We start from the raw sequence: 20,356 nt of genomic DNA, 5'->3' as shown, positions 1-20,356 counted from the left end.
AATATCTATTTGCGCACTAGCTGGTAATCGGCTCGATTATTCACGTAGATCGATTGTCGAATGAAGTTCGAAGGATGGATTTTGAAATTGGTAGGTAAATAATGAGCAATACCAGCAATGAGATCATGTAATTTTATCCTTGGCTTTATTTTTGGACGCTGTCGAAGAAGTAAAAAAGATTCAGACAGGACAACTTCCTCCAAAATTCGCCGGAGTATACAACAAAGTCTTTCGGGATTATCTGAGGCTGAACTGAATCAACTGTCAAAGGATAGATAATGCACACAACGCCGTTCATTTGTTTGTTTGTTTCTTGTTTATTCTTTCTGTCATGTATCGTTGTATATGGATTTAAATTTTATGTGATTTTCTTTTATTTTCGAATGCGCGAGGTTCTTGTTCAAAATGTCAAAATGTATGAGAAAATTAATTTTCTTCATAATTTATTTTTCCGTGACTTATCCGATATTTTAATAGTTATTCTGCTATTCCTGGCAGAGACAAATCCAACAAAACAAAGATTATAAAAATCTGTCCAGCCGTTCTTGAGTTATAAATGGTGTAACTAACCCGACTTTGTTATATATATCTATATATATAAAACAAAGTCGGGTTAGTTACACCATTTATAACTCAAGAACGGCTGGACCGATTTTTATGATCTTTGATTTGTTGGATTTGTCTCCGCCCCGAATAGCATAATAACTATTAAAATATCGGATAAATCACGGAAAAAATAAATTATGAAGAAAATTAATTTTCTCATACATTTTGTATCGAAAGGCTTTTGACTGACATCGATGAATTTGAACGATGAAAACCTCGCGCATTCGAAAATAAAAGAAAATCACAAAAAAATTAAATCCGTATACAACGCCATCTCTGATACATGACAGAAACAATAAAGAAGAAACAAACAAACAAAAGAAAGAATGATAGTCGAAATGTCAATGGTGTAGTGTGCTCAACATTTCGTGCTTCATGTCAACAGGTCAATTTGCTTGAAAAAGATACTCATTGGGATATGACAATCGCTGAAGAAATTGTTTCTGCATCTCCAAGTCAGATACGCACATTTTTTTATATCATTATTTCGACATGCTTCCCATCAAATACACCTGAACTGTGGAACAAGTAAAAGGATGACATGTCAGAAGACATTTTACATCGAATTTGTGTCAGTTCAGCGAATACCGATCTCGAGGTGAATGAGAAGATACATAACCAGGCTTTGTTTTTGATCGAATACATGTGTTACCTCATGTACGGCAGTTTTTTAGTCATGTTAGGAATGCCAACGCCACATCGTGGAATGAACGACGCTTTCAATCGAAAATCGGAACGTGATCGTGAATATGATCGAGATGCATTGAACCAATCAGTTCGAACGAATGTACCACTGTTGAACCCTCAACAGAAGGAAGTGTACGATACGTTAATGAAGGCAATTGATGATGGAAATGGTGGCTTATTTTTCCTCGACGCGCCCGATGGAACTGGGAAGACATTCCTCATGTCATTGATTTTGGCTACTGTTCGTGCGAGATCCGAAAACGTTGTAGCAGTTGCTTCTTCTGGGATAGCGGCCATGTTGTTAGAAGGATGCCGAACGCCTCATTCAACGTTGAAATTGCCGACTGAAAAACCGACATGCAACATTGCAAAATACTCAGCAATGGCCAAAGTTTTGTTAGCAAGTAAAATCATCACCTGGGATGAATACACAATGGCGCACAAACGCGCATTGAAAGCACTCAATCGAACTATGAAAAATCTGCGCAATGACTCAAGAAGTTTTGGAGGCGCAATGATTCTACTATCTGGCGATTTTCACCAAACACTACCAGTCATTCCAAGATCAACCGCTGCTGATGAAATAAATGCTTGCCTCAAATCATCGATTCTGTGGTGCTATGTGAAGACACTTCAGCTGACGACAAACATGCGAGTTGCATTGCTAAACGATCCATCTGCCGAAGATTTCTCCAAGCAATTGCTGACTATCGGTAACGGCCGTGTTCCTGTCGATGAATCGAGCGGATTAATTTCGTTTCCGCTGAATTTTTCCAATTTCGTCTCAACTAAGGACGAACTCATCAACAAAGTGTTGCCGAACATCATTGCCAATCACAAACATGACAATTGATTGAGTGAGCGAGCATTCTTGCGGTAAAGAACAAAGATGTGGATCACTTAAACTTCACAATTCAAAATCAAATCGTTGGTCCACTGCATACCTTCAAATTTATCAACTGTGTAACAAACGAAGACGAAGCAACCAACTATCCAACTGAATTTTGAAACACATTGGATCTGCCTGGCTTGCCACCGCACAATTAACGACTGAAGGTTGGCTCGGTAGTCATCATTGAATTGATATTGAATTACAATATGTGAACTTACCAGACCCAGGATTCGAACATGGGACCCTCGACACTATATACCGGCGCTTAATCCACGTGGTCATCGTGTGTGTACAGTTCAATATAATTAAAATACTTTTCATTTTGATTTGATTTTTGCACATTTATTGGACTTATTCATTTTGAGTATTCATTTTAACTTAATAAAAAACTGAATTTAATTCAGCTAATAAGTTAACACAAGATTATTGATTCTGAGGCGGTACGAAGTTTGCTGGGTCAGCTAGTATATATATAGATTACAAACACTGTGCATGTTTCTTAAATAGTAGATATCGCTAGTCACTACACTACACCTTAAGCATCCAAAACATACCTTATACCTACGTATTATTATGAAAAATATTCTTAACCTGACCCGGGCACACCTTCGACGAATGACTGTCATTTTTAATCATTTTAAAGCAAAAACTTAATAATCATAATTATTTTCTGACTAAAAGTTCGTGACATGATTAAAATTAAAATAATCCCATAGGTAAAATAAAAACGATTATTAACAATTTCCAGTGAATTTTATTCACACATTAGTACTAGTCACTAATCATAATACATATTTTATAACAACGAAATTGTAGATAATATACGTAGATACACAATCATCCTTAGCTGTATTGTTCAATTACTTTATAATCAACGTTTTCTAAAAATATTAGATGAACGAAACATCTTCAATACCTAATGAAATAGGTAATTCAGCTGGTAAACAAAGAAAAATTGGACAAACAAAAAACCCCCAACAACAGTAAACAGGATATTGCAGTATGAGTGAATCTTTGATAAAGGTTTACGATACTGGCGCCAAAATTAAAATACCAATGCTATGTCGAAATTCCTACTAATCTGGAATAGCAAAAACATGGCAAAAACTTTACTACAGTGATTAAAATGCATTCAGTAAGACCCGAGGCCCACTAAAGTCAGGCCGTGGCGTGAAACTGTAGAGTTCGATGGTAGTTCTAGTTATTATTGCTCATACTTCGAATGCAACGTAGTAAACTATTTTTGTAGAAATGATGATTCTTGTATATTGAAATAAATGGTAATAATTTTAATAAAGTATGCAATCGAAAATCTATTGCATTAACTATTTTTTTTTATTCAAAAAATAATTGACAGGATTTAAGAGTGTAACATTCGTTTATTGAACATACTTACATAATTATTGAAAACAATTCTGAGAAATAATAACCAATAGAAAAATCTTTTTGAAATAAATACGTTTATTAAAAAATAAGTTTTTTTTATTTTTTTAAGTATTGTAAGTTAGTAATATAATTGACTTTAAATAAAAAATATGTTTGTTTTTAATGTTTTTTAGATACTTACGTATTGGTTAATTAAAACACTTTGAAATTTGAAGTTTCAATAAATTCTTTTAAATTGCAAGCTTCGTATTTACCCGGTAGATGCATCTGGTAGGCGGAGGATTCACCTTAATCGATAATATTTGCCATTTCCATAAATAATTTGCACAATTTTAGGGGCATTACCAACCTCGGAAACATACATATTATAAAAAATTATTTTTTATAATTGAATCGATTTTGAACTTACATCCAACACAATCCTGGTGAGCAACTCTACCAATAAAGCTACCGGCTCAAATTTAATACTATCCATAATATCCACAACTGTGCTTCTGTCTCGCGGTTATTTTTTTTTATATGATATTTATAAAACACCTAGGTACTTTCTGCACTTTCTGTAGTTGCTCTAATTAATTGTTACAGGTATGTTTCTGATTATCGTCTACTCTGCCCTGCTAACGCTAAGCGTTGCCAACTTAGCGTTTTTCTTGTCAGGTCTAGTATTTTTTGATAGGCATCTAGCTTGCTAAAAATGCATCTAGCTTATGGCGTTTTTATTAGCGTTTTTTGATGCCTTCAATATCTCAAAATGTGTTGAAAATAAGCTAGATATTTATTTTATTTATTCAGTATTTAATAAAGGTAGGTAGGTAACAACACAATCAAATAATAGCAGTATTATTGGGGCTATAGTGATATAATGGTATCATATTATATTTAATTTAATGTGTGCTTGGGCATGTGGCATCGGACTGACGATTATCGGGGATTCCGCTCTCTGGTATTACGTAATTATTACTGATCTTAGGTTGTTAGATTAATTACCGATTTTTTTGTCAATTTTGAAATGAGTTTTTGGGAAAATATGCTGTGATTTTTACCCATATAGGTGTTTTTCCGACCATGTCCGATCCTAATTGGATCATATGGGCCTCCACAGAGTAGAGGTTTGTATTGACATATTTTGTTTTTACGAGAAATGGATGTCAGCCACTTGCTCAACCTATTAGGTCCATGCCCTGACTCACACACAAATTGAAAAACAATATGTGTACTTGCTAGACCCAGGATTCGAACCTGAGACCCACGGCGTGATAGTCCAACGCTTAAGCTGCGCGGCCACCGTGGAACCCATATAGGTGCCCATAATTTTTCAATTTTTGCACTTTTTTCGATAGGTAAAAAAAGGTATTGAAATTTTATTTTCACAAAATCTAGCGTTTTTTTTTTTGTCAAATAGCTTGTTTTCGTACCCCGTCTGGCATATTTTTGTCAATGTTATAGAATGAGAACCCTGATTTTACTACTTTCTTTCTTATATTATGTAAAATTATCGGATTATATTGACACAATCTCTAAAATAATATATAGAGTGGTTATTTAATAGTATGTCAAAACAAACCTATAATAGTGCGTAATATAAGAGAAATGGTAGTTTAAAACTTAAGTTCTCATTTCACTAAAACAAAAAACACTGTCTTTTTAGCAAGGCAATAAATACTATCTATAAAAATCCACTATTGTGGATTACTTTCTGTACATTTATCAATGTTTTTGAAATCGTTTTTTGGAATTACAAAAACATTGCATGTTTTCACTCATCGAATAAGTACTTAGCACACTCTCCCTTGATAGATGACAATAATTAAAAGGGTGAAGCTACCTATTATAACGGTTCGAATTTTCCAGTTGAGCCACTCACCCAAGGTGTGGCTATGATAAAGTTACATTCATTAGCTGCTGTGTGTAAGCATAAAATGCTGTGTTATTGTTTTAAAAGCTTCACTAAGGGCAGGGGTGGATCTTATCGGCAAATACCTAAAGGAATACTACATACTGTAAACTGTAAAGTATTACCATATTATTATTAATATAAACGTCATTCTTTTAAATTGTCGAAAATGTTATAGTCCAGGCAGTAGCAAAGGGTGGAGGTAGGCTGTTAAGATCCGTCATAAATAGTGCACATTAAAATTTGTTAGTCATACGTAGGTATTTGTTTATATTGAACTTAGACTACAATAATTTACAGGTGGTGTTGGTTAGTTTTTAAAAATCAATTAACCCCTGCCAAAACCAAACCATAATAATTTTGGTATATTTTGGGCGATACGACAAAATTGTGCACACTTTTTCAGTCATACTTATTTGTTTTCGTTGGATTTGAATACACAATATTATTAGGTACAGATATTGCTGGTTATTTTTTGTAAGTTCATTAAACCAAACTCTATAATAGATAAAAATATTATTCTATCTATAAGATATCCAAAGTATGATTTACTTGTATAATTTTAGATATTTTATAGATAGACGAGTACTTTTGACTATTATTTATTATGGTTTGATTTCGCAGGGTTTAATTGAATTTTAAAAACGATCCAACACTGTCTAAAAATTGTAGTCTTATTTCAGTGAAAACAAATACGTATGACTGACAAATTTAGTGTGCACTATTTATGGCCTATCTTAACAGCCTATCTCCACCCTTTGCCACTGACTTCAGTCATGTAGGTACCTATAATGCGTCAATCGCGGGATGGATTTGTTCGATCGTACCTGATAACACCTATTGAGTAGTGAAAATCTAGAAAGCGTTAACATTAAATTGTAATATAAAATGATTTCACTGAGATTTTTAATGGAAGCATTAACCTTTCCTATTGTTATTACCTCAACCAGCTTAAATGAAGATCATTTTTAAATTAACCATGAGGCAGCCCGGGCGACCTGACCTGGTCATATTGCATCATTTACGACATGCAGCAGTAGTGACGGAAAGAGAATATGTGGACCCCCGACTGACTTTAAACTGAGGGGTAGTTCCATTTTACTGTCACACATTAAGAGCGTACATAAGTGAAACAGCAAATAATTTCCAACTGTATGTGGAACGAAATTACGGCCGCGTTGCCATTCGGAGAGCGATAGTCGAGGCGTCTGCACGTCGATTCGTTTTGTCATGGCGTCGGATGAAAATATTCTTAAATCGTGTAAAGATGACTAAAAAACTTTACGTATGTACTTAAAATAGAAAACATGTCAATGAATATACTATTATTATTACGAATATAATAATAAACATAACATGTATTTCGTCCGGCTTGCGTCATTTACACGCGCGACCCGCAATCCGCGCATCGCCTAGTCACGATCTTTTTAGACCATGCCTCAGCTGAGGTATAGCCTTAACCTTTTTGCACAGTAAGGTCATATTTCGACGATGAGTACCTAAAAGAAGACTGGGATTGAATATTTACACGACCACAGAAAAATATAATTCCGATAGGCTATACCCCAATACACCCAATAGACTACATTTTGACGCAGGGTTTTGAATATGTGAGTGTCCTACGAAAATGAACCACACATTATAGTCGTGCAATAGTGTGTGTTGCAACATTCAAATACACCAATATTGAATGAGCGTCAGTGCATAAATCGAGAGTAGTTGTCAGAATGAAGAAATGACGTATTCTTGACACGTAAGTTTATCCCTTCTTCCACACTCGAAATCGGTTGCCTGTTACTCCACATCCGTCAGGAATTTCAGTTCCCATTATTTCTGAGTTTCCTCCTGTTCACAAATAATGATTTGATGAAAATTGTATTTTTAAAACCAAAATCGAAAATTAAAATTAATTACGTCTTATGGTTTGCTTTAGGCATGGCTTAATTGAATTTAAAAAAAAACTAACCAATAGCATCTCAAATTTGTATTCTTAGAGTTTAATTAAAACAAATACGTATGGGTTATGACTGACAAAGTTTAGTTTGCACTATTTATATCGGATCTCTACAACCTACCTCCACCCTTCGCTACTGCTACCTACCTAATTCACTCGGTATGTTTTCATGTAATTTTAACACTCTCTTTAATTTAATTATTACATATTAGCACTTTTTTCTTTTCTTTATTGTCATGTTGTGAACGCTTCAAATTTGTAATTTGTCATGTTCATCATAATTAATAGTACCTACCTATGAAAAAATAAATAAATTTCTGTTCAAAATGGTCTAATCTGCCTCTGTTCAGTTCAAGCATTATAATTATTGTGCCTAATCAATTAATAAAATGTTTTCTCTGTAACTGTTATATTTATTCAAAAATATCATATTATTATTTCAAGGTAATGATAATATTGAATTTTGTTCGGTATCCATATTATACTTAATATTACAAGGGAAGGTAAACATGATAGAAAAATTAAAATAGTAGAAAACATTTTACACTTCACTGAGTAGATGTGCATAATATAAACATGACGTTATAATGACAATTGCTTTTTTGACATTTAAATAATATACTTAGTAGGTGTGTTCCAGATGGCGTTGTGGATATTATTCAGACATTTGGCTCATGCAAATTTTTGGATCATGTTTTAGTTATTTTTAATCAACTGTGAATTGAATCAAATATGAATCGGAAACTAATCGAAGATCAGGAGAAATCACAGAGTATATTGATACGATAGAAATGTAATAGCCATTCGCCATGGAAAGTTTATTACTCAGGCAATAAATTGCAAGAAACATAAAGGGCGCGGAGTGTTTGGTACCAATATGGAAAGCGCGTTTCGTTTACCTGTCAAACTTTAATGCAGTGGTTTCCAAACTTTATGTTACTACGCCTCCCTTTAAAAAAAATCTAATCTCTAAATCTAAATAATACAGACACATTTTTAAATAGTCAACAATGTATTAATATTTTTTTTTTTTAAATAAACAAGGTTTTACTACTTATATTATGTTCATTTTTAAAGTCATTTGTTTTTCTTGCGATGAATGTGCTTGTTTATTAGCACAATCAATTTCAAATTCTTCATCGTTCATTGACAAATGGATTCTATCATGGGCCCTACATCCTGAAGCGGGCCCACCTACCTATCGCTTAAGTTAAGGGCAGTGTGGTGCTCTAATATAGTGTTTCCTAAATTATACACGGGAGTTATCATTTAAGTAAATCAATCATCATATAGGTATCACATCGAATTTCAACGTACAACCACATATTTCAAATATTTAACGGGTCTGACATAAATCAGCGCCGCAGGCAACCTTTTTTACTATTAATAAAATAATGTGAAAAGTACATTAGAAAACTAACCAAGAACTCAGTAAATAGATTTTTGTTTGCTTCCATATATCTGACGCAGAAATCATGTAAAAGTGGAAACATGGCGAACTTATTTTTTTTGTAATTTTGATTTCAAAAGCTCCAATTTTTCATAAATGTCTTCACCTTGTCTTTTTAAATCAATAAATGCATGAGTGGTCCTTGTATTGATTTTTCACTCAAATTTTTGGATCGGTCACAATTTCTGATAGTTACAGCCGTTAGAAGTGTCTAAACTTGCATCTTTGTGGCACATTTCAAACTTAATTAAGTAGGTACCTACCAATGACATTATTAATGGACGACGCACTCAATACAGTAGCTAGCAAGTAAATTCGCGCAATCGCATGTATAGGTAGACGTCACGCAATTTCTATTATGCGATATAACGCATCTGGAATTTATAGCAATATGACCTTTACTGTAATGGCGTCAGAGCAGTGTTTCTAATGTCAATGTTCATTTGAGCGAACCCGTTCGAACCGAACCATTCGGCAGACCCAACAAAAAGCATCAGGAATTTATAGCAATATCACCTTTATTGTAATGGCGTTAGAACAGATTATGCCATTCGGCAGACCGACAATAAAGTGAGTGTCATTTTTTTTTCCAGATGATTCGTCCATATTAATGTCATTGGTACCTACCTGTAAAAAAAATATGCCCTTCAATAAAAATCATCCTGACTTTGTAACTTTGGCAACAAGCAAATGCAGTCACTGGATGTAACCCTTGTTTCATGTATCAACCCCTTACCCCAGACGTGTGTATTCTAAGTTAAAATATTGGCCTGCCTACGTGACTCAGGTAACTGCCAATTTTTATGACATATATTTATTATCTCTATATCTCTATATATAAAAATCTCGTGTCACGATGTTTGTGGTCGAACTCCTCCGAAATGGCTCGACCGATTTTTATGAATTTTTTTATGTATATTTGTTAGGTATGAGAATAGGTCAAAAAGTATATTTCATACCGCTAGGTGATTAGGGTATCTCTATCCAGAAAATTTTTCTTTTATTTTTTTGACAATTTTTTTTTTGTATTTTTTTTATTATTTGGCATAAAAAATATCTATAACCCCAAATTTTAACTCTCGTACCCCACCCCCACCCTACCTAATCGTGATTTTATTATTTTTGTATGAACAAATTTAACCGTCGTTCGTATTTCAAACCGAACGAAATTACTTATGTTGTTGAATGACAAATGGCGCTACGTCCGAGAAGAATTCAAGAGAAGCGTCGCGTCATTTTGACATTTCATTCGGCATATCACAACGCAGTGCGTGCACAATTTTGTACGATTTATTTTAATTTATCTATTTGTGTGCGTGTATTACAGTGAACAATGCCAGCAAGACGCAAGGGGGGCCATTTGGGCCGTCGAACGAATAAAGCAACAAACATGCGAAATAGTAGAGCAGATAGAAAAGACGAACAAATCCAACAAGATAACGAAAATGTGCGTGTGGGCATGTCGTAATTGCGTGCATCTCAATCACAAGAGGCTCGAGTTGAACGAAATCAACAACGACAATTAGAACGGAGCCAAGCGCGCCGGTTCGTAGTTAACACACGCAGAGTAAATGACCGACAACGCCAACAAGTACATAGAGCATTTACATCCGCTTCATTCCTTCGTCTCGCATTCGAGTACGAGCCAGATATTGAATATTCCGCTCATCCGAAAGTGCTGATTGGTGCTATGGACAAAGAATGCCCCCATTGTCATGCGCTCAAATTCAAACATGAGTCAGCCGGGATGTGTTGCGCATCAGGAAAAGTGCAACTACCAGAAATTGAGACACCACCAGAACCCTTGAACGGCTTGCTCATCGGCACGGTTCCAGATTCAAACCTGTTCCTGAAGTCCATTCGCACATTCAATTCATGCTTCCAAATGACTTCGTTCGGAGCAACAGAAATAGTTCACAATACTGCGACATTGGTCAACAATTCCATTCAACGTTCAAAATCAAAGGGCAGGTGTACCACAAACCACATAATTTTTTACAAATCTACTTCATGGGCGGTGAGGACAGAGGACATCAATCGTGTAGATGCACGTTGCGGCTACAATATCCTCAATTTGCCTAATGCCAGGCGCATCCTCGGCGAACTGGACGCCCTATTGAATGAGCACAATGAATTATTGAATTTTTTCAAATCATACATGCACGAATTGTAAAGTGACAATCACGCTATTGTCATCAATCCTGATAAAACACCAGCTGGAGAGCACGTGCGTCGATTCGATGCGCCTGTTCTTGACGACGTTGCTGGAATCATGGTTGGCGACCGCACATCGACGCGAGAAATCGTGATTCGAAGAAGTAAAAATAATCTGGAGTTCATCGCTGACACATACCGTTCATACGACGCTCTCCAATATCCGCTAATTTTCTGGAAGGGACAAGGCGGAGATTGCATAAACATTAAACAACGAGATCCCGCCACAGGTAATTCATTCATTATGTACATCATTACTCATTTTGAATTGAGAAAATGAATGGTTTGTGTTTTTTTGTTTTTATGGGCGGTCATCGTCTACAGCGCTCCATTCCTCTTTCTGTCATAGATCCCATCCCCACACACTTACAATGCATTCGTTATTTTTTATTTAACAACCAAAATATTCACTAGAAATAATTTATATGGCAGAACAACGTTTGCCGGGTCAGCTAGTTATTATATATAATGCTATTTGAAACTTTATTAGAATTAATGATTGCATTTGCTATTATTTTTGAAATGAAATCAAATGAATTGAAATGAATTGAAATCAATTGAAATGAAATCAATTTCAAATGAAATCCCCAAAAGAGTTCGAAACAAAAAATGATTGTACTTCCAGAAAATGTTATAACTTTGAATATTGTGCCTTGACGTGAAAAAGGTTGGGAAATACTTTACTCATGCAGTAATATTAAAAAGAGAATTTTTAACCCTTTGTTTTAGTATTTTATTTGTTTGTGTTCACACCCCAAATAACCCCCACTTGTAGAGCTTATATTATTGCAAAGTACCTACCTGAACTTTATTGACCAATCGACGGGGTTTCTCTTAGGGAAATGGGATAGTAAAAGTTTATATTTGTTTGAATTCCGTTTAATAGTATCTATGACGCAAACAAAGGACGTGCAATTCCGGAGTAGAGACCGTTCGACGTAGCGATTCCGGTAACTCACACATCCGTGTCCACAGTAGGACAAAAATCAAATAATGAATGTGACTGCAAATAAAAGGCTAGCAAACAGAAATTAATATTTTTTAGATATTAATTATCATTATATTTATGTAGAGCTTAAAGCGCTAAATATATTATGGTGCATGTCGCAGACTATCATGTGACGTCACAGTATGCTGCCGCTACGGGGGAAAAGTGTGTACTGTCGTTTTTCTTGGTGTTTAAAATGTAATCAGACCGATGGTCCCATCCCATAGCACATTTTGAACCTTTAAACGAACATTATCAGTTAGTTGGCAAAATCTGCTGAAATCACCAAAACAATGAGGTCATCTCACGTTGAACCGCACTGTATCGACACTTTCATGCCGTTTTGAACGTTTTTATCATATTTTACATGTTTACACATTTTCGAATCATGTCAAAATCACGTTTTTTGTGTTTAGTGGTTGGCACTATGTATTTTCTAGAAGAATATTGTCTATTGTCTATGGCATGGTCTTCAGGTTGAGTTCTGTTCAAAATATTATCTATGGATATAATATAGCAAGTAATTTTAACGTACGCACAGGTAGAAACTGTTAAAATTAATTGAAATTAGCATGAATAATGAATAATAATTCAAAATACTAATACATTAGAGTTGGCACTCTCTATAATTGAATTCAGAGTGATCGTGATCGTTCAAAATATTCTGCAAAATGACAAAACCATAGACTAAATTTGTCGCCGTGACATGCATCTCGATTTGATCACAACTTTATTGGTATTTAGAAAGAAAATTTTAAATATATAAGTATTCCAACGCACAGGGTTCAATGCATTACAATATAACGAATCTGTGCGGAAAAACGTAAACCGAGGTCACTTTTCTTTTAAATTACTAAACTTGATAATATTTCTATTTATTTTTACAAGCTCTATGACACAATCTATACATTATTGTAGTCTTATTTCAATGAAAACAAATCGTCACTTTCTGGCAGAAGACACTAATTCGAAAAAATGACATATTGAGTAAGCTATACCAAAATGTTCCTTATTTCAAACTTTACCGTCTGGAAATCTTCTTAATAAATAAACAGTCTTTATTTTAAAGTCATCCCTTTTACGATTACTTAATAAACTCACATGATAGACCATTTAAAACATTTTAACAACTTCAAAGTCAAATTACTCAAAACTAGTATTCTCCAGTTAGTGTGTTCTACCAGAACAGAAACGAAATAATATGTACGTATGACTGACGAAGTTTAGTGTGCACTATTTATGGCGGATCTCAACAGCCTACATCCACCCTTCGCCACTGATAACTACCTACCTACATATAATTATAATAAGCTGAGAATTTTGAATTTTGTTTGCACTATAAATTTTTTCACTATTTTAAGACAATTAGAACATATTGTTAACCACATGAGCTTATTATTAATGTTTTTAGTTAGATGTCACCGTTTTTAATCCACCAATGAACCTAATGATTATTGGCGAGTGATTTTTTTTTGTGTCGTAATTAAATCGAGCATGTTATGTTGTTTAATTCACAAAAAACACTGAGGTGATAAGAAATATGGAGTAGGTTATAATGTTGTTTTTCCGTGACTAAAAAGTTAATTGTATAATGGCGTCCAAAAAAAGAACGATATAAATGTGATGTGTAACAGCGCGTGAATGGAGCTTTTTAATAATCAACGTTATCATGTCTATACTTTTTCATTTCATCTAATGCCCAGTCCAGTCCAAAATAATTAATGTATTTCAATGAACAAATGAATATTGTATAAAAACTGTTTATGATCATTTGTAACATGTATCTGCCACGGATGGAAAATATGTGCAAAACTACTGATAATCAAGTGACTATAGTGCGACAACATAAACGTTAACTTTTTGATGTTCGGTTGGATCAGCCAGAGACGTCCCTAGACAAAATGCCGCCACATTTTTGTACAGTACTTTTTATCATCCTTTCATGACTCAAATATCTAAGAAATGTGTTGTATGGATACATTATATATACCACTAAAAATCTAATTTAAATGCAATCTCTGCTTGCGAGTCTACGGTTTCAGATACGTACATTTAAAAATACACCTGACAACTTCCAAAACTCGCGAGAGACTTATAAACATATTTGGATAATTTTTAAATTAGGTATGCACGTGTCATTGCTGTTCACCAAGAACGTGACGTCCAAAGACAAAAAAAAAATAAAGTCCTGATAAAACTTGTATAGTACCTAATTAATGCATTAATTTGCTTCTTACCAGTGAGCTGAATTTTTTAATGGAAAGATATTTCCGATATTACTAATGTTATGTAGCTATTTCTATATATACCTAATGATTCTCCCCGATTTTCCACCCTTGGGCTGCCCCCAAGCGACGCTTAATATGCCTACCCCCACGGGACGTCACTGGATTCAGCTGTTTTCAGCCAGTACGGCAGCGACTAAGAAAGGAACAGCCCGTATTACACGTAGCAAATCGTCAAAGTTACTTTCAATATAAATAATTATTAAACTACTGTCCACAACAAGATCTTGGCGATAACAGAAAGTCGCTTTAGTCGCGTGTAGAAGATTTCTGCGTTATCGTTTTTTTGAGAAAACAAATCCGGCGAAATTAGGTTTTTAATTTATAACAATTATATTCTCACTAATTCACTTAGAAGTCCAATTATTATTCAATTATTAATAGAAAAAATAATTAAAATAATTTCACCTCTTATTATTATTATAATGATAGTTCCAAGGCGCCAAGCGGGGGTGTTAGGGGTGCATAGCACTCGTGCGGCAGTACTCAGGGGGTGGAAAAAGTCCGAAACTTTTTAATATTTTAATATATAAATAGTATAAATATAAATATTTTTTTATATACTTATATAATATAAATATTTTGTAAAAATATGTTATTCAATCACATAAACTTTATGATTTAAAAAAAGTCGCCTGCGGTTAAATTCCTCCATATCACAAAATATTCAATTATAAATTGTGATCTATTGATTTAAGATGATTATTATGTTATCTCTATATATATATATTATATATAAGATGATTGTAATTCAGATTTTTTTATTATTTAACAGGTAAGGATAATATGTCGTAAATTTTGATATATTATAAGTAGGTATATTTTGATTTCAATAAAATAATTGTTTCAACATTTCTTTGACTTCTGTCATATTTCGTATATTTTTTTTCTTTGGAGAGGGGTGGAAATTTATGGCTGGCACCTGGGTGGCAGCCACCCTTGGCGCGTCCTTGTAAATGGTGGTTGTTATAAAATAGATTTAAAAAATAACCAGATTTAAACTGACATCAAATCAGTGACACATGAAAACTTAAATCAAGTCCATAGAATATAAAGATGTCATTCAATTATTATCAATATCGCCATTTTTTAGGGATGTGCACCGGTCCAAATCCTTGTCATATAAAGCCCAATTTTAAAAGAGCATAACATCGGGATGGGGAGCTAACATTATATTGTTTTCCCAGGAAAACAAATATTCCAGGGCCCGCCCTGCATATATTATACCCACGTCAGTAATACTAAAATAATATTCCAACATAGCTAAAACAAAGAAAAAACATATTGGCACTTGCTAAGCATTCCAGTTACAACAGCGGAAAATTATTGAATATTCGATATGTAGTAAATTTATTTAATGCTTTACAAATGAAAACTGCATTATTTTACAGCAATCAAAACATTGTATGGCTGTTGGAATCATAAAATATGTACGTTAGTGCAACACAAATCGTAAATTAAATTTCATGAAATATTTTGCGTTCTAAATTTAAATAAATCTATGTCAATATTATTAATGTTCCACAAAGTATTATGATTATAATATGCAATATTTTGACATATGCCAACACTGCCAACGGAAGTTCATTCGAAATGAAATGATTAAAATAAGCATTGATTTATTTCAGTACCGCTTTCTTAGAATGTTAATTGGAATATTGGAGCACGAAATCCATAAAAAGTTTTACTGTGCAGCCAGCTGTTTACGTAAAAATGAATCTTTTCTTTGATTATTAATAAACTTATAACATTGTAAAGGTGTTCAGCACATTTGAACAGTACCTACCTAACCACAAGTAGAGTATGTATACGGTTTATAACTTAACCTTGCATACAATTAGATCAAATGATATTCACTTGTACCTACATATTGATATAATATTATATTATTTAGTAATAAATAAATATAGATAATATATTTAAAAAATATATTTTTCGAATATATTACATCATTGGTGGACTGCTTTGAGAGAAAGATCCTGAGGCGGATATACGGACCCATGAATGATGGTGGGAAGTGGAGAATTAGGTACAACACGGAACTATACCGTTTATACCAAGATTCAAAACTCTCCACTTTCATAAAACTCCAGAGGCTAAACTGGGCAGGCCATGTCCAGCGCATGCCTGAGTCACGGATACCGAAGAAGATCCTCGAAGGAAACCCAGGGGGGAAAAGGCCAGTGGGAAAGCCACGCACACGATGGGGTGATATCATTACAAAAGATGCCAACCAGCTGCTAAAAATCAGGAACTGGAAAAGACGTGCGGAAGACCGTTCCGGTTGGAGGACGGTGGTGGAGGAGGCCAGGGCTCGACTTGAGCTGTAGCGCCATCGAAGAAGAAGAAGAGTATTACATCATTTTCAATATAGAGCCGGGGGGCAAAGTTATGAAGTATATATTCTAATCCACTAATCATTTTTGTTAGAAAAATATTTCTTAATTAATTAAAATAAATGACAATATTTTACATAATATATTATGTAGTTTAATAAAGATCACAGCAGGTTTCGTCTACTCAAATGGACATTATTAACTGTAAAGTTAGGGCCACCGCCCACGGTGACGGCTGGCCACAGTGACGCGACACAATACCCCATAAACGACCGGCCACTGTGCATTGCAACGTCTGTAGTTAACCCACCGACTGGGTGTTTATGGCCTATCGCGTCGCTATCAATGTCAATTTAGGTAAAATAAACAAAAAAGGAAGTTTATTAAATTACATGGACTAATCACCTAAGTACATTTTTGACACCACGAATATCAAGTGATGTCTTTGCTACAAATGTCGTCTCCTGCGTTACTTAATCTTATTTTTAAATAAAATTATTTGTTATATTATATTGTTTCATGAATTTCCTAATCAATCCATGTAAATCTAACACATTTAATTAACAAAAACATGAGACACACTCAGCAATTGACATGTTATAGTAAGATTTTATACTTAGCGTCGAGAAACTGTGATATTTGACAACAATCGTATTTGAAAGAAAGCTTAGAAAAACTCACCTGAAGGTCCACCATACGTCAAAGCACATCACGTTCAACCAGAAGAAGCTCACCATGAAGAAGAAGTATATGACGAACGCTAAAAAACAAACATCAATCATTTATAACAATTAATAGTGTTTTCTCAATATTTCTCAAAAACCCCATAAGGTGAAAAGTCTAAAGATTATCATATACATCGACACTAATCTAAAATCTATAACGCTTTTCTGTTGTTTTTTTTTTCTGTGACGTTCAATTTTTTCATACTTCCTGTATTTTGTTACAGTGTGTGATGTGTACACAGCGACTTTAAATTCCGTAAAAATGTGGTATTGCGGTCAAAATACATTTTAAAGTTACTTTTTTATTAATCGATCTGCATCTTTGACTGGGTATACAATTTTATTTATTTACGGACATGTATGTCGGTCTTATATAACATGTTCAATAAATAATGTTGCATTCATATAATTTGTGTTTTATTCGTTGATTCAAAAATATTTAATTAAAAAAATATATGAATGAGCGCAGGTGAGTTAAAACTAAAATATTGAGAGATCCTGCCGCCGTCAAAGAATCAAAGTTCGATCTGCTTAGGGAGTGGATCGATACCTAGCTAAATCGTTAAAACTCATTGCCCGAAGTACGATGAATGTGAGTTTATATTATGTAAATTTAGAAAAAAATACGATATGCAACTGTTTTTTTTTTGGAAAATTTACAATAACTCGTGTCAAACATATTTTTATTTTAGTTTATTTTATTTTTACGACTTTAATTAAGAATTATACATAATATGTCACACTTAACTGATGAGTAAATTATTTTCGCTCCTAAGCGGAACATAATATGCGCCTCCACAGAGTGGAGATTATATTAACAGGGTTTTTAAGAGGGATAGTTGTCAGTGACGTCCCTAGACAAAAAGCCGCCACTGGGCAGCGCCAAAATACCGTCCCATTTTTTATACAGTATGTTTTATCAACCTTTCATGACTCCAATATCTAATAAATGTGTTGTATGGAGACATTACTAACAAAATATATACCTACCACTAAAACATACCAAATTAATTTAGATATAAAAAGCGAATAAATAAGGTAATTATGTTAGACACTTGCCCAAATCATCAGTCTGAAGTCCTAATTGGTTGATAGTTCTAACACATTCGGTTTTTACCATTTAGCAATACACAGATTTATTATGTTCACATCATTTTTACTATGCTATTATTGTACAACATATAAACAAAATACTTTTAGCTATTTCTATATATGATACCAAATGATTCTCCTCAGTTTGCCACCCTTCTAGTAACTGCCGCCCCCAAGCGACGCTCAATCTGCCTACCCCCAAGAGACGTCACTGATAGTTGTTACATACTATGTTACTTATTTGTCTAACCTAACCCATTGTGTCCACGCACTGAATAGACGTTGAAAAAATACAATAGGTATCTTTTTTCTAGATATATCGATATATCTCATTTCATAGATTTATCAGAATTTATCTCATGGGTTAACCCCATTAACACCCAATACGTTACCATTGTTACCAGAATAGACAATTGTACACCTCTTGATTTTAGTATTTAAATTGTTTATAATTAGTATTAATTACTAATGATCAAACGGTCGGTCTAAAGATAAATGTCTCAAAGACAAAAGTGATGAGGAACTGTATTTCGGACCCTGCGATTATCTGTATTTCTGGCACCCAACTCGAGCAAGTCAGCAGCTACGTCTATCTCGGACAGCAGGTGTCCATATACGGAAGCATGCACGATGAAATTGCTCGAAGAACAAAGCTCGGATGGAGTGCTTTCGGACGTCTGAATATTATCTTCAAGAGTGACCTACCATTATGTCTTAAGCGTAAGGTGTTCAACCAATGTGTGCTACCCGTGCTCACGTATGGCTGCGAGACGTGGACCCTCAACACGAGAGATGTCCAAAGGCTAAGAGTCACACAGCGAGGCATGGAGAGGTGCATGTTGGGCATCACGCGAAAGGACCGTAAGAGGAACGAATGGGTTAGGAAGCAGACAAGAGTACGCGATGTAATAGACGTTGCCAAACAGCTGAAATGGAGATGGGCGGGACACATTGCTCGCCGAAAGGACGGCCGCTGGACAAATGCCGTCATCCAGTGGTACCCAAGGGGTACGAAACGGCCACAGGGTCGCCCTAAAAGCCGCTGGATTGACGAACTGGTAAAGTTCGGCGGAAATACGTGGCAGCGAACGACACAGGACCGAGAGAGTTAGAGAAAGCTTGGGGAGGCCTTCATCCAGCAGTGGATTGACCCCGGCTGATGATGATGATGACTAATGATATATTAATAGGTTTTGACGATTTATTACACGCTTATCGAGTGCTTACTGATACGCTTATTGATAAGGCATGGGTTTTTTACAAACACTATTCATAATTTGTGTGTAATATTTTTTTATTGGATCCTTGACTTAATAAGTGATAAGTTTTTATTTACTTTATTGTATTGATTTGTTTTATAAGTTAGAGTTAATAGTGTTCGTTAGTGTGTGTTTGTCTTTGGTGAGTGTACACGTACACACTGCCTGAATATGCCGAAAGACGAAAGCCGGGTCGCAAAAAACGACCCAAATGGAATAGTACAAAACTAAAATCCATTAGAATTCAAATTCAAATTCCATCAAGTACCTTCGGTCAATAATATTAATAATATCTTTTTTGTCCAGCCTCACTCAGCATTACTCACGGCTTTAGAGTCGGCCGTTTTACCAACTAGAGCAACGTAGGAGATTATGTACGCGAAACTATTTTATTTTGAGGGGATCAGAAGCATAGGCTTAGTAAAAAAATTACTTTTTAACCTATAAATGCAGAATCATAGAGCTAAAAATTCTGCACGTTGTGAGCTGATGTTCTATCAGCAAATTCGGCTTTTTTCCATAGAAAATCATTGTTAAAAATTAGCTTCAGAAGCAGACCCAACTTCCTTCACTCTAAATGTTTCGTCC

General features: G+C 34.6%; 1 protein-coding gene across 2 annotated transcripts in view; it reads right to left on the bottom strand.

Annotated features, from left to right (window-relative positions):
- The window catches only part of LOC147074020 (G protein-coupled receptor Mth2-like), a 77,211-nt gene that overhangs the window by 16,796 nt on the left and 40,059 nt on the right, over positions 1–20,356 (bottom strand). For both annotated transcript variants that reach the window (XR_015070385.1, XM_085944682.1), the window contains exon 4: positions 17,374–17,452. Coding sequence is in view for 1 of the 2 variants with exons in the window: in XM_085944682.1 (XP_085800808.1) it covers positions 17,374–17,452 (79 nt within the window). In the remaining variant the exon portion in view is untranslated. The remainder of the gene's footprint in view (positions 1–17,373; positions 17,453–20,356) is intronic.

The sequence above is a fragment of the Rhyacophila brunnea genome, unplaced genomic scaffold (genome assembly GCF_057557595.1).
Source record: "Rhyacophila brunnea isolate RB1 unplaced genomic scaffold, BYU_Rbru_1.0 scaffold_17, whole genome shotgun sequence".
Taxonomy (NCBI): Eukaryota; Metazoa; Arthropoda; class Insecta; order Trichoptera; family Rhyacophilidae; genus Rhyacophila; species Rhyacophila brunnea.
Note: the sequence above shows the minus strand (reverse complement) of the source record. Positions and strands in the feature narration are given on the sequence as shown.